Genomic DNA, 15,672 nt, shown 5'->3' on the forward strand with positions numbered 1-15,672 from the left:
ACATCTTTCCAACGGACATAGCCTCGTGAAGATGGCTCCTTTAACATGTGTCTCTCAGCGGGGGACATAGAATGATCTGTCAAATTCAAAAAGTTTATAGTAAACAGTGCAAGGGAGAGGCGCATTCGAGGGGTTTTGCCCGTGGCAATTCCCTCCTTTTGTTTTAAGAGAAAAGCCTTGAGGGTTCGATGAGCCCTTTCAATTATGGCCTGTCCCTGAGGGTTATAAGGGATTCCAGTTTTATGTTGTACCTGCATACGGGTGCAGAAATCTTGGAATGATTTACTTGTGTATGCAGGACCATTATCTGTTTTTAAAGTTTTTGGTTTGCCCCAGGCTGCCCATGCAGCAAGGCAGTGATTAATGACATGGGTGGTACGCTCACCCGTCTCCAGAGAAGCAAAAATTACTTGGGAACAGGTGTCAACTGACACATGAACATACTTTAAGGTCCCAAACTCGGATATGTGGGTGACATCCATCTGCCAGATATGTCCTGGTAGTAATCCTCGGGGATTAACCCCCACCGAAGGCACAGGGGTTAAAGTAGGGCATGCGGCACAATGGCGAACAATATTGCGAGCGGCAGCACGAGAAAGACCGAATTTGGCGGCAAGGGTTTTTGCGTTTACATGGAACTCTGAATGAAACTGGATAGCCTGCTCTTCTGGGGAAGAAAATTGGAGTATCCAAATGGGGCGTGTGGCTTGATCAGCTATAGCATTGCCTGTGGTCATGGGTCCAGGTAAGGAAGAATGAGCTCTAATATGAGTAATAAAGAAAGGAGCAGACCGATTCCAAATAGATTTTTGCAGGGTGAGGAAAACTGTCGCTACGGAGGATGAAGAATTGACTAGTCCTGCGGCCTCAAGGATAGACACAGAATTAACCACATAGCGTGAATCAGACACAATATTGACAGGTCCGGGGAAATCAGTGAAGACTTGGTTAACTATAAGAAGTTCAGTTACCTGGGGGGAGTTAGTAGCGAATTGGAATGTTTTTGGCACAGATCCTGAAACAACATATGCACCGACTCCTGTTTTAGAACCGTCGGTATACACTACTGGGGCTCCCTGTAAGGGCTTTTGGGATGTGGACTTTGGAAAAATAACTGGGTGAGACTGAACAAAGGTTAGCAAAGGATCAGAGGGTGTTCTGTTTGTAATAGTTGCGGAAGTGGAGCAGACTAAAACCGCCCAAGCATCAGTACAAGCGATTAGCACACGTACCTGTTCCATGGAATAGGGGACAACAATGGTGGATGGTTCGCGTCCAAAATGTTGGATAGCCCTCTGAATGGCTAGGAGAGTTATCTCCGCCACTGCCACGGGATAGTAACTAATAGATCTAGTAGATGACATTGAGGGATGGATCCAGAGGAGAGGCCCATCCTGCCATAGGACCGCGGTGGGCTGTTTAAGGGTGTCGAGGACCCAAAGAGTAAGGTCTCCCGCAGGGTCCCAACGTTTTAGGGCGGCTTTACTAAGGGCATCGTTGACAATTGACAGTGCTTGTTTGGCCTCAGAGGTGAAGGTTCGGGGGGAAGCAAGATCCGGGTCTCCTTTAAGTATATTAAAGAGGGGCTGCAATGCAGCATTAGGAATGTTAAGGTAGGGCCTAATCCAATTGATATCCCCTAAAAGTTTTTGTAAGTCATTTAGAGTGGAGATAGCATTGATTTTTATTTGAATTTTTTGAGGTCTAATTTGAGTAGGGGCGACTATAGCCCCAAGATAAGAAACTACAGACGACAATTGCACCTTATTAGGTGCAATATGCAGCCCTGCCCCTTCCAGCACTTGTTGGAGTGTACTGTATAAGGCCAGGAGCCTCTCTGCTGTGGGGGCTGCACACAGTAGGTCGTCCATATAATGTAGGCACCTGCAGTCGGAATATCGGTCTCTAAGAGGTTTTAGTACTTGGGCTACATAGACTTGACACATGGTGGGGCTATTAGTCATACCCTGAGGCAAGACTGTCCACTCCCAACGCTTGTCCGGTTGTTCCTGGTTCTGGGTGGGGACAGTAAAAGCAAAACGTGGGGTATCCTTTTTGTCCAATGGAATGGAAAAGAAACAATCCTTAAGATCTATTACAATAACAGGCCATTGGTTGGGAAGTGCCGAAAGCAGAGGAAGACCACGTTGCACAGGGCCCATAGGCTGCATCTGTGCGTTGACTGCCCTAAGATCATGTAAGAGTCTCCATTGACCTAATTTTTTGCGGATGGCAAAAATAGGCGTATTCCATGGAGAGGTGGATGGGATCAAATGACCAGCGTTGACCTGCTCCAAGACCAGAGTGTTGACTGCCTCCAGTTTCTCCTGAGATAGGGGCCACTGTGGAACCCAGACGGGTACGTCCGTTAGCCACGAGATGGGTAAAGGCTCCACTGGTTTAGGAGGCGAAACAGTGACCCCTAGGAAAAACCCAGGCCAACTTTACTTGGTCTTTGTTTTGGTTCAATGGGGGAAGGGTGGCCCTGGAGCTGGACACCGAGTCCCTTGCCTGGGACGTAACCCATATTTTGTAGCATAGATCGTACTGCAGGGGAAGTGGTGACCAAAGCAACATCCATTTCGGCCAGGACGTCTCTCCCCCAAAGGGAAATGGGTAGAGGTAAAATGAATGGAGAAAACTGTCCTCTATGACCCTCGCTATCCTGCCATGACAACAAGGCTGCACTGATTTTTGGGAAATGAGCAAAACCAAGTCCTTGCAAGGTTTGTTCCGCCACATTTGTAGGCCATGTACTAGGCCAGTCCTTTGTTGCTATAATGGATTTGTCGGCTCCTGTGTCTAAAAGTCCCTTAATGTCCTTGCCATTAATCGGCAACACTAAAGTGGGACGTTCATTTAAAAGCATATGTAAGCCGGTAAAATTAATGCCAGAGGACCCAAAGTTACCAGCGCCGTGAACGTGGTTTTTAGCTGGGATTAAAGAGTGAAGACTGGGCAGTAATAACATTTGTGCGATACGGTCTCCAGGATTGATTACTAAAGGTCCCTGAGGGGCCTGAACCATGATCTTTACTTTACCAGTGAAATCAGAGTCAACTACCCCGGGGATCACAGCTAGCCCTCGGAGGGCGGCGGAGGACCGACCCAACACTAATCCAACCGAATCCGGGGGCAGAGGACCGGAGCAGTCGCTCTCCACTAATTGTACCCCCATCTCCGGAGTTAAGAGGAGAGGGGAGGTGGCGCGGAGGTCCAGGCCTGCGGACCCGTGAGTGGCACGGGCTGAGGGTGCACTGGGTGTAGCGCAGACACGGGAGGTGGAACCTGAGAGTAGATTTGATTTTGGGGGCTCCTCGCTGGGTTGGGGAGCCCCCTCTGGCCGTTTTTTGGCCCCTGGGCGCTACCTGTAAGTGGGTTGCCATCGATATCGAAAGCAGAACGGCATACCTCTGCCCTATGAGGGCCCTTGCGGCAACGGCGACAAGGCTCTATGCCTGAAGGCTGTGCCGTGGAATACCCATGGCTGAGATTGGGGCAATCGCGTTTTTTGTGACCCGGTTGATGACATTGGAAGCAAAGTCCTGAAGATATGGGGGGTCGGGTCGATTTAGATTTTGGACTGTTTTCTTTGACTTTTGCCAGCATCGCAGCTAGGCCCGCATTAGTAAGTGGCCCACCGGTATCTCTGCAGTATTTTAACCAGGAGTCCAGAGATTTATGTCTATATTGTCGAAGAATGTTTTTGCACTCTTTATTAGCCTGCTCAAAAATAATTTGTTTGACCAGTGGCTGAACGTCAACCTCGGAAGGGAAAATACGCGACGCAGCCTCAAGTATGCGAGCGACAAAATCAGCGAAGGGTTCGGCCGTGCCCTGAACGATCTTGGTGAGGTGGCTAGCTGAGTCACTTGGATTGGACGCCTGCCTCCACGCACGTTGGGCACAGTTGGAAATTTGCCTGTATACTTGTCTAGGGAATTGGGTCTGGTCAGCCTGATAAGGTCCACGCCCTAAAAGCATATCAGCATTCCACGTAGGGTGGCCGTCCTCAGCATTTTCATCTGCCTGGTCATGACAGCACTCTGTATTCATAGATTGCCACAAAAGAAAGCCGCCTGGACTTAAACAGGCCCGAGCCAATTGGGTCCAGTCGCTAGGTGTTAAAATGGACTGGCCGACTGATTCAAGGAGTGACAATGTGAATGGGGCTGTGGGTCCATAGTCATGGACCGCAGCCTTAAGTTGTTTTAATACTGTCATGTCCAATGGTTTGTGCCGGGCCTCTCGCGTGCCCAAAGCCAAAACAGGGTAAGCCTGAGCGGGGGCAGCGGGAGCGCCAGTTCGCAACTGTTTCCAGGCTTGTTGATGAAACTGTCTGCCTGAAAAAGGTGGCACATTTGGGACGTTTAATGGCCATGGCGGCACGGGTGTTAGATGGGGCTGAGGCACGCCTACATGACCGCCAGTAGGAGGCGCTGCGTCTTTAATCTGATGGGCGGGCACGACATCGATAGGAGGAGCCGTAGGCACTAGAGGGCGTAAACAGGCATCTTTTAACTTTTGCCGCAGCTGCGCATACGTAGGAGGCGGGGATTTAGGATCGCCGTCCCCTTCCCCCTCAGACTCAGAGGAGGCGGAGCCACATTCGGAGCCTGAGGCCAGTGAGGAAGTCTGGCATCCCGTGTCCTTAAATTGTATGAGGTCCCGGGCGCCGTCCGAGCTCTGAGAACGAACTTCCTCGAGAGCCTCGCGAACCGCCGTAAGAGTCGGGCGGTCCGCTCCCACCGACCTCTCCTCTTGGAGGCACGCCCGCAGTAGTTCCCATAAGGGGAGAACAACGGGGTCGATATCGGGTTCCTGGGGATCGTTAACTGTGCGCCGGAGATCCTTTCCTAATTTCTCCCAAGACTCAAGAGTTATTTGGCCCTCGTGGGTGAGCCACGGCGCAAAGAAATCAACACTTCCAAGGAACCTGACAAGTGTGGTCTTAGAAACCTTAATCCCTTTGCTACGCAATAATGCTTTTAACGGATTAAGCAACATTGAATGGCTAGATGAATTTCCCATTTTCAGTTTAAAGCGGGAAGACACGTCCGCTATCTTATTTTCAGTTTAAAGCGGGGGAACAAGTCTGCTATTCTTTCAGTTTAAAGCGGGGAAACACGTCCGCTATTCTTTCAGTTTAAAGCGGGGAAACACGTCCGCTATCTTAGGGTGCGTCCACCCTCCAACCACGAGATATACCTCACTCGCGGGGCCCAGACGGTAAGACTGACCTCGCTTACCTTCTACTTACCGGGCAACGTAGAGGAAGCTCCCCGTACGGGCCACCAGCTGCTCGGCGCCGTCCTCGTCCAGCAAGAGACAGAGACCGAACACTTTGCACGGGGTTCCTTTATTGCTCGGCAAGCAGGAGATCCAGCTTCGATCTCTTCTGGGCAGGAACTTTCCTTACACCCGCGTAGCAAGGGTTTATATGCACAATACACGTCACAAATCAGGTGATAGGCTAGAAGCGCGGGGATAGGACAATCTCGTGGCAAGGCGGGAAGGAGCGAGCTAGAGCGGGAAATCTAAGGCGGGAAGGAGCGAGCAAGAGCGGGAACTCCCTGAGATGAGGAAGAACCCGGAAGCAGGGAGTCGGCGCCATCTTAGGGGCACGGTTCCTCCGGTCTGGTTCCCTACACCTGAGAGCTCGCCAGCCTTAATGTTTCCTCGTTTTCAAAATAGGATAATGACTGCAGGTGCGAAATTAAGGCCCAAATGGGCTAGTACCTGTGAAAGCACTTTGCAAACGTTCGTGATGACCATGCAGCGGCGGTTCCCAGCTGGAGTCAAGTCAGATTAGATTGGTTTTCTCCAGTTCTCCCAGCTCCAGCTCCTGTCTGCTTTGCGGTTACCAGCCAAGCATTTCTGGAAAGGGTGTGCCCACAGTGGGCAGAAAGGATTCGGTAATGAACGGGTGGAACGCGGTCAGGGCAAGTGCCAACCTGATCACCAGCTCCCCCTCCTACCCAGCCTCAGTTTCTTTCTCGGCTTGGACCAGGTCAGTGGGAGGGCAGACGCGGACGTTTGGGAAGGGTCCTGGTTTCTGGCGCGAAGCCGGGACTCCCCGGTCCGGGCGAGCCGCCCGCAGGGATGCCGCTCCGGAAGCACCTGGTACAAGGAACCCGCGTCCTTCTAGGGAAGGTGGCTGTGACCCCAGCCAAGGGCATTGCAGTCCGGATACCTGGCGGAGTCGGCCGTCCCCTCCCTGATCCCTGTAGGGAGAGGTCGAGAGCAGACGCCCGGCCCCAGTCCGCCTGCCGCGACCCTTCCCCGCCGCGCGCGGGCCGCCCTCTGCCCGCAAGCTGGAGAGGTCCTTGCTCCGGACAAGAGCCAGGAGCGGCGCTCCCTACTCCTGGGGGCACGGCAGGGCCAAAAGGAAAGAGGGCAGGGAATCGGCGTTTGGGGAGGGGGCTTCCTCAGCTCTGCGGGGCACACCAGCCTTCCCTGTCGCGAAGGGCTTCGGTTCTGGGCTGGAGGTGGCACTCACCGGTCCCGCGGCCCGGGCAGCCGAGCGTACAGCCCACGCCCGGCCCGACTAGAAAGGCCGGCCGCGTGAGGCGGCGGGAAGAGCTGGGCAGCGCAGGGGAGGGGCGGGAGCGGCTGGGAGGAGAGAGCCGGGACCGCCAGATCGCAGCCCGCCAGCGGCCGCCGCTCCGACCCAGTGGCCGGCAGGAGGCCGGCTCCTCCCCCGGGGCGGGGCGCGCGCACGAGGAGCCGGGCGCACGTGGCCCACGCGGGACGCCCGGAGCCGGCTTGCGGGCTGCGGCCGGGAGGTAAGAGGAAGCGTGGAATGGCAGTGTTGTTTCGGGAGACGTGCTGCTTCTTGGGCCGTGAGGTCTTTCAGCAGAGAGCGCCGTGGCCGAGTCGTGTTCCTCAAGCCCCGTTACCCTGACAGGGTCTCGTGAGCTCCGTGAAGCGCGAGACGCACCCTTTCCGCTCCGGGTCCTTTTCTCTCACGGACCAGCCCACAGCCTGGACCCGGGAGGGTGTAGGCTTTGTAAGCCCTAAACAGAACACAATCATGGGGGCGCCCCCTTTGCGCGGAATCTGCCGGCCCGGAAGAGCAGCCTGGCCCGCGCCGGCCGGAAGCGCCGCTCTCCGAGGCGGAAGCCGCTTGCTTCCGGGTGGTCGGGCGGGTGCGGTGGGAGCCCGGCTTCGAGAGCCACCTGGACGACCACCTGGGGCACGTGAGGTGTAAGGGCCGGGTGGGCCAGTGGAGGGCGAACGGGGCTTTTATTGTTAAAGGTCAGCCGACTCGAGCCGGATACGGTGAGCTGGCCTTGCAGGGCCCAGACGCGTGTATGCATTCATTCGTGTTTATTCGCTGCGGTTCGTGTTTGACTAACACGTTCCAGTGTGGCACTTTTCAGAGAGGTGTTTTAGATCGCTGTTAGAAAAAAAAAAAAAAAAAGCAGCTGACACTAGTAAGTGCTGTGTTAGGCGTCCATTCTGTGCACCTGCGCCTGCACCTGACCATGTTGGCTGGCTGTGAACCAGGGCTGGGAAAAGCCTGGGATTCAGATCACTGAAGGGCTTGCGTTTTGTACGAGACACAGTGAGTGCAGAGGCTCTAACGAGAAACCAAGGCTCCCAAGTCCAAAGTGTGCTTAAAACTGCTGCTCTCTTCCCCATGCCTAAAATTTAAAGGTATTAATACAGTGTGTGGTTTTCTTTAGATAATCTTAATAGCATATACAGTACTATGCTGTGTAGTAGGAGTTCCTGGCTGTGGTGCCATTCTCAAGTTTACATCCCAAAATCACCTTTGTGACTGTACCCCACGCTGAGACTACCCAGAGCCTTCTAGGCAGTAGTTCCATGTGTTAGTATGACATGACTGTCCTAATGCATCAGTCTTAGATTTCATTCCCCAGTCCTTGGAAAGGGAATCACAGTCTATAGGTTCTGCCCTTGACGTGAAATCCTTAGGATCTAAGGTTCTGCTCTGAAATCTAGGAATGACAGGTCAAGTCAGGTACAGACGTGCCAGTTCCACAAGAATGTGGTTTTCCTCCAATTCATTCCTGTGCTCTTGTGTTTACAGGAGGAAAAAACATGTCTCAAAAGCAGATGAAGGAGGCTTTTGTCAGTAACCTCAATGGAACCACCGTGCTAGAAGTCACCCAGGGCTTGTGCTTTCCCGCACTCTGTATCCTGTGCAGAGGGCTCCTGATCATTGTCTCACAGCACCTGTACTCTTCACATGTCTGGAGATTTTTCATTGACTTCGTTGTCCTGGTAGTTCCCCTGGTGGCCACTTTGACCATTTTGTCTTCATTTATTCTCATTGAGAACCTCACTGTGATTCTCTTTGGGGTGGGGCTGTTCTATCAAATATACCGAAGGAGGACTTCCCATGCCAGATTGCCTATCCAGAAAATCCTAGAAAAATTCTGGAAAATTAGCCTAGAATCAGAATACATTCCAGCCATCTCTTGTTTCCGTGTAGTTAACAGTATATTTACTGCTATCGCCATTTTGGCTGTGGACTTCCCACTTTTCCCCAGAAGATTTGCTAAAGCTGAGCTCTATGGGACAGGAGCAATGGATTTTGGAGTAGGCGCTTTTGTTTTTGGGACCGCAATGGTTTGTCCAGAGATCAGAAAGAGAAAATACATGGATGGGTCCAAATTTTATTATTTTACAAAGTCATTGTACTCTGTTTGGCCGTTAATCTTCCTCGGAGTAGGACGATTAGTCATCATAAAATCCATAGGCTATCAGGAACATTTAACTGAGTATGGAGTTCACTGGAACTTTTTCTTCACCTTAATAGTTGTGAAATTGTTAACATCATTGCTTTTGATTGTTTTCCCGCTAAATAAGTCCTGGATTGTAGCCATTAGCATTACTGTATTGTATCAGTTAGCGCTTGATTTTACCCCAATGAAGAGGTTAATTCTGTATGGCACTGATGGCAGTGGCACAAGAATCGGTTTATTTAATGCCAACCGAGAAGGAGTAATTTCTACCTTGGGGTACGTGGCAATACACATGGCTGGTGTGCAGACCGGGTTGTATGTACTGAAGAACAGATCAGATGCCAAAGAGTGGGTCAAAGTAGGATGCCATCTTCTTCTGGCAGCTGTTGGCCTCTTTATAGCTCTTTATATAGTTCAGGTACACATAGAAGTGGTCTCTAGAAGAATGGCCAATTTAGCCTTTTGTATTTGGATAGTTGCTTCTAGCCTGATCCTTCTTGGTTGTTTGTTTCTGAGTGACATGATTTTGAGTTTTGCCAAATTTCTAATTAAAGGAGCTCTAGTACCATGTTCTTGGAAACTTAGCCAGTCACCTGCTACAAATAAAAAGCATTCAGAATCTGTAGTCCCTGAAGCCGTCAGAAAAGAATCCAGTCTTTGTTTAATCACAGCTCTGAACAGAAACCAGCTAATTTTTTTCTTGCTCTCAAATATAACAACTGGCCTGGTCAATCTCATGGTAGACACATTACACAGCAGTACCTTAGAGGCTTTATTTGTACTCAGCTTGTATATGTTTACCAACTGTTTAATTATATATATGTACTTTATTTGCAAGATAAGACTATAAAGTTCTCATGATCAACAGGATCTATCTGTATTTGAGCAGTATTTTATTGGGAAAGAATAAGTGCAAAGAAAATGTACTTTTGGCAACCCAGTCTCAAACATATTTTATTATAAAATTAGTTTCGGCCCCTCTCTTTACTGTAGTGAGACTTAATGTTTTTAATGTATTTCCACAGCATACAAATCAAACCAATAAAGAAACACAACCTTGTGACGTGTTAAGATTTATTAATCTGTTTACAGCTTGGAAGATTGGAGGATGCAAAGGAGTTTTAACTTTCCATCTTAATATCACCTTGTGCCATTTCTTTTACTGTTTTTTTTACAATGTTTACATTAAATGAAGTGTTTATATTAAGACCATTTCAATGTGAATTGTGGATTGTCAGTATTTCTTTGCTGCTCGATTTTAATCTTTTAAAAACCCTATGGGGGCCAGCATTATGACATAGTCGGTGAAGCTGCTGTCTGTGTTGCTGGTTCAAGTCCTGGCTGCTCCACATCTGATCCAGCTCCTTGCTAATGTGCCTAGGAAAGCAGCAGAGGATGGCCCAAGTGCTTGGGTCCCTGCACCTATGTGAGAAACTGGGAAGAATTTCCTGGCTCCTGGCTTCAGACTGGCCCACCACTGACTGTTGCGGCCATTTGGGGGAGTGAACCAGTGGATGGAAGATCTCTGTCTCCTCTCTGTAACTCTGCCTTTCAAATAAATAAATAAAAATTTTTTTAAAAGCCTGTGAATAAGAAGGAAGTGTTTGAAATCAAATACTTACATTCTTCAAAGTAAGAAAACAGAATAAACCGAGTTGTATAATATAATGTAGTTCGCATACTCTGCTTAGGAATACAATGAGAAGCAGTTTTCCTGCAATGAATAGCAAGTTTCCTGCTATCTTGGAGCTTTCAATCTAGTGAGGGAACAGACAATAGGCAACTGTTATAAACTAATCACGATGTTCCCCCAGAGTGTCAAGTCAACTAACCTAGTAAGAAGTTAATATTCCTCCAGGTGGCATTTTATTTTGGGGCTGGACCTAATGGATGGGATGAAGAATTTATCTTAGGGAATGGGAGCCAGTAAGCAAAAAGAGCTTAAAGGTAGGTTGAGCCTCTCAGCAAAAGTCCTAAGTTGGAAGGAAATTGGCACATTTGGGACTGAAAGGAAGGGAGACGTGAGCACCTATGGTTGAATATCAGCTCTAATTTTGGCTTCCTGGTAATGCCAGTCCCAGTAGGCAGCAGGTGAGAGCTCAAGTAATGGTTTCTCTCACCCACCCACATTGGTCATCTGGATTGAGTTCTTGGTTTTAGCCTGGTCCAGGCCATTGTGAGCATTTGAGAGAGTGAACCAGCAGATGAGAAAATACATCTCAAATAAACAAAAAAATTTAAAGGGACAGCATGGGCAGTAAGCTGAAAAGATAGGCAGGAGCCATATCGAGCATGCCTTATCGACCATGTAACGGAACAGTGAGATAGTGGAAGTTGTCAAGTGCCCAATCCAATTTAATAAAATTGTGGCTATAGCAAGGTTCAATATCTTACTGGGAGTTTCAGTCAACTAAAAACAGCAAATCTATGAACCTGCTGTTAAAATCTTTAAAAAAAATTTATTTGCGAGGTAGAGTTTCAGACTGTGAGAGGGAGAGACAGAGAGAAAGGTCTTCCAGCGGTTGGCTCACTCCCCAGATGGCTGCAACAGCCAGAGCTGCACTGATCCAAAGCCAGGAGCCAGGTGCTTCCTGGTCTCCCATGTGGGTGCAGGAGCCCAAGGACTTGGGCCATCTTCTACTGCTTTCCCAGGCCACAGCAGAGAGCTGGATGGGAAGAAGAGCATCCAGGACTAGAACTGGCGTCCAAATGGGATGCCGGAACTGCAGGCGGAGGATTAACCTGCTCCAGGGCGCCGGCCCCAAAATCTAAAATTTTAAAACCTACAAAATCCCATTTCCAATTGTAATGTTCAGTGCGTATCACTCAAAGTGGGCAAAATAACATCTGTATTTAGGAGCCAGCATTGGAGAGCAGGTTATTAAACCACTTCTGCTTGCGATACCAGCATCCCGTATCACAGTACTAGTTCGAGTTCCAGTGGTTCTACTTCATATCCAGTTTCCTGTTAATTCACCTGGAAGGCAGTGGGTGATGGCCCAAATACCTGGGCCCTTCGTACCCATGTGGAAAACCCACATGAAGTTCTAGACTCCTGGCTTTATCCTGGCCCACCTCTGGTTGTTGTGGCCATCTGCGCAGTAAACCAGCAGATTAAAAATCTTTCAAATAAATATTATTACTTTTTGTTTGAATTTAGTTCCATTTTTAAGAAGAAATCTAGTTACTGGGGCTGATGTGGTGTAGTAGGTCAAGTTGCCGCCTGCAACACTGGCATCCCATACCAGTGCCAATTTGAGTTCCAAATAAAATAAAAAGAGAGGCTGGCTCAGTGGAATAGTGGGTAAAGTGGTCGCCTGCAGTGCTGGCATCCCATATGGGTGCCAGTTCGAGTCCTGGCTGCTCTACTTCCAATCCGGCTCTCTGCTATGGCCTGAGGAAACAGCAGAAGATGGCTCCAATCCTTGAGTCCCTGCACTTGCATGGGAGACCCAGAAGAAGCTCCTAGCTCTTGGCTCAGCTCGAGCCACTGCAGCCTTCTGGGGAGTGAACCAGTGGATGGAAGACTTCTCTCTCTCTCTCTTTCCTTTTGCCTCTTTGTAACTTTGCCTTTCAAATGAATAATAAATAAATCTTTTAAAAAAAATAAATTAGGCCAGCGCTGCAGCTCACTTGGCTAATCCTCCACCTGCCGCGCCAGCACCCTGGGTTCTAGTCCCGGTTGGGGTGCCGGATTCTGTCCTGGTTGCTCCTCTACCAGTCCAGCTCTCTGCTGTGGCCCGGGAAGGCAGTGGAGGATGGCCCAAGGGCTTGGGCCCTTCACCCCTTGGGAGACCAGGAGAAGCACCTGGCTCCTGGCTTCGGATCAGCGCAGCGTGCTAGCCATAGCAGCCATTTGGGGGGTTAACCAATTTGAAAGGAAGACCTTTCTCTCTGTCTCTCTAACTCTGCCTGTCAAAAAAAATTAATTTAAAAAATTGGTTATTGCAGAAATGATGGCTGGTCAGAGTGTTTCGATTATTTTGGTATTTAGGAAGCAAACTGGATTGTGTAGTACAGAGCAGGTAGTGCCTCCTGACAGTAAGTTGTAGTTTTGCAAAATTTATTTTATTCTCTAATTGTTAAATTTGACTTTTTTTTTTTTTTTGACACGCAGAGTGGACAGTGAGAGACCGAGAGAAAGGTCTTCTTTTGCCACTGGTTCACCCTCCAATGGCCACCGCGGGTGGCGCGCTGCAGCTGGAGCACCGCGCTGATCCGAAGGCAGGAGCCAGGTGCTTCTCCTGGTCTCCCATGGGGTGCAGGGCCCAAGCCCTTGAGCCATCCTCCACTGCACTCCCGGGCCATAGCAGAGAGCTGGACTGGAAGAGGGGCCACCGGGACAGAATGCAGCACCCCGACCAGGACTAGAACCTGGTGTGCCGGCGCTGCTAGGCGGAGGATTAGCCTGTTGAGCCACGGTGCCGGCCTAAATTTGACTATTTTTATTTTTTGACAGGCAGAGTGGACAGTGAGAGAGACAGAGAGAAAGGTCTTCCTTTGCCGTTGGATCACCCTCCATTGGCCGCCGCGGCTGGCACACCACACTGATCCCAAGGCAGGAGCCAGGTGCTTCTCCTGGTCTCCCAAGGGGTGAAGGGCCCAAGCACTTGGGCCATCGTCCACTGCACTCCCGGGCCATAGCAGAGAGCTGGCCTGGAAGAGGGGCAACCGGGACAGAATCCGGCGCCCCGACCAGGACTAGAACCTGGTATGCTGGCACCGCTAGGCGGAGGATTAGCCTGTTGAGCCACGGCGCCGGCCTAAATTTGACTATTTTTTAAAAGATTTTGCCACCATCGTGCATGCTGCTCGGCAGAGGGACCGGGCCTGCTTCTCTCCTCCTTCCTACCGCTGCCGGCACCACTCGGCTCCCGCTGTCGTTGGGACCCCGTGTCATCATCTGCTCTGAGCACGATGCCCCCCAAAAAGGGAGGTGATGGCATTAAACCACCCCCAATCATTGGAAGATTTGGAACCTCACTGAAAATTGTATTGTTGGATTGCCAAATGTTGGGAAATCTACCTTCTTCAATGTGTTAACTAACAGTCAGGCTTCAGCAGAAAACTTCCCATTCTGTACTATTGACCCTAATGAGAGCAGAGTTCCTGTGCCTGATGAAAGGTTTGATTTTCTCTGCCAGCACCACAAGCCAGCAAGCAAAATTCCTGCCTTTCTAAATGTAGTGGATATTGCTGGTCTTGTGAAAGGAGCTCACAATGGACAGGGCCTGGGAAATGCCTTTTTATCTCATATTAGTGCTTGTGATGGGATCTTTCACCTAACACGTGCTTTTGAAGATGATGATATCACGCATGTTGAAGGAAGTGTAGATCCTATTTGAGATATAGAAATAATACAGGAAGAGCTTCAGCTTAAAGATGAGGAAATGAAATGATTGGGCCCACTATGGATAAACTAGAAAAGGTGGCTGTGAGAGGAAACTAAAACCTGAATATGACATAATGTGCAAAGTCAAATCCTGGGTTATAGATCAAAAGAAACCTGTTTGCTTCTATCATGATTGGAATGACAAAGAGATTGAAGTGTTGAATAAACCTTTATTTTTGACTTCAAAACCAATGGTCTGCTTGGTTAATCTTTCTGAGAAAGACTACATTAGAAAGGAAAACAAATGGTTGATAAAAATTAAAGAGTGGGTGGACAAGTATGACCCAGGTGCCTTGGTCATTCCTTTTAGTGGGGCCTTGGAACTCAAGTTGCAAGAATTGAGTGCTGAAGAGAGACAGAAGTATCTGGAAGCGAACATGACACAAAGTGCTTTGCCAAAGATCATTAAGGCTGGGTGTGCAGCACTCCAACTAGAATACTTCTTCACTGCAGGCCCAGATGAAGTGCGTGCATGGACCATCAGGAAAGGGACGAAGGCTCCTGAGGCTGCAGGAAAGATCCACACCGATTTTGAAAAGGGATTCATTATGGCTGAAGTAATGAAATATGAAGATTTTAAAGAGGAAGGTTCTGAAAATGCAGTCAAGGCTGCTGGGAAATACAGACAACAAGGCAGAAATTATATTGTTGAAGATGGAGATATTATCTTCTTCAAATTTAATACACCTCAACAACCAAAGAAAAAATAAATTTTTGCTATTGCTCCGATAAACATACAACTTCCAAAAGCATTTTTTAAATTAAATTCTCTGGAAACTGAAGGGACAAATACAGTTGGGTGATGGGAATCTTCTACAAACAAACAAAAAGATTTTATTTATCTATTTGAGAGGCAGTTACAGAGGGAGAGACAGAGAGAGAGGTCTTCCATCTGCTGATTCACTGTCCAAATGGCCACAACAGCCGGAGCTGGGCTGATGCAAATCCAGGAGTCAGGAGCATCCTCCTGGTCTTCCAAGTGTGTGCAGGAAATCAAGCACCTGGGCCATCCTCCACTGCTTTTCCAGGCCATCAGCAGGGAGCTGGATCAGAAGTGGAGCGGCCAGAACTCTAACTGGAGCCCAGATGAGATGCTAGTGCCACAGCCCCTGGCCTAATCCACGTCATAGCACCGGCCTCAAGTTTATTATTTGAAGAAATATTTCCACTAAAGAAATAAGTATGTTATGTAACTTAAAATAAAAATTAGATTTTATTTTCAATTAAAGACTTGAAGATGGGGCTGGTGTTGTGGTATATCAGGTTAAGCTTCTGCCTGCAGTGCTGGCATCCCATGTGGGTGCCTGTTCGAGTCCCAGCTGCTCCACTTCTGATCCAGCTCCCTGATAATGTGCCTGGGAAAGCAGTGGAAGATGGCCCAACTGCCTCGGCCCCTGCACCCATATGGGAGACTTGGAGGAGGCTCCTAGCTTCTTGCTTCAGCCTGGCCCAGCCAGCCCTGGCCCTTGTGGCCATTTGGGGAGTGAACCAGTGGGATGGAAGATCTCTCTCTCTCTCTCTGTCTCTCTCTAACCCTGCCTTTCAAATAAATAAAATAAATCTTAA

General features: G+C 49.2%; 2 protein-coding genes and 1 pseudogene across 7 annotated transcripts in view; 2 read left to right on the plus strand and 1 right to left on the minus strand.

Moving 5' to 3' along the window:
- Positions 1 to 6,606, minus strand: part of MYO19 (myosin XIX) — a 51,027-nt gene extending 44,421 nt beyond the window's left edge. For 4 of the 6 annotated variants that reach the window (XM_062216270.1, XM_062216275.1, XM_062216274.1 and 1 more), the window contains exons 1-2: positions 6,500 to 6,606; positions 5,740 to 5,877 (exon numbers count right to left, since the gene is read on the minus strand). The gene's annotated coding sequence lies outside the window, so the exon portion shown is untranslated. Of the gene's footprint in view, positions 1 to 5,260; positions 5,878 to 5,978; positions 6,225 to 6,499 lie in introns of all 6 variants that reach the window. The other 2 variants (XM_062216271.1, XM_062216269.1) reach the window with 2 other exon arrangements.
- A 113-nt stretch (positions 6,607 to 6,719) lies between these two features.
- On the plus strand, positions 6,720 to 10,324 carry PIGW (phosphatidylinositol glycan anchor biosynthesis class W). The gene is given in 3 exon segments (XM_062216278.1): positions 6,720 to 6,785; positions 8,057 to 9,528; positions 9,531 to 10,324. Coding segments are annotated over 2 exon segments (1,506 nt in total). The 5' UTR covers positions 6,720 to 6,785; positions 8,057 to 8,067; the 3' UTR covers positions 9,576 to 10,324.
- Positions 10,325 to 13,472: 3,148 nt separating this feature from the next.
- Positions 13,473 to 14,931, plus strand: LOC133776819 (obg-like ATPase 1; annotated as a pseudogene).
- The last annotated feature ends 741 nt before the right edge of the window (positions 14,932 to 15,672 follow it).

The sequence above is a fragment of the Lepus europaeus genome, chromosome 18 (assembly GCF_033115175.1).
Source record: "Lepus europaeus isolate LE1 chromosome 18, mLepTim1.pri, whole genome shotgun sequence".
In the NCBI taxonomy this organism is placed as follows: Eukaryota; Metazoa; Chordata; class Mammalia; order Lagomorpha; family Leporidae; genus Lepus; species Lepus europaeus.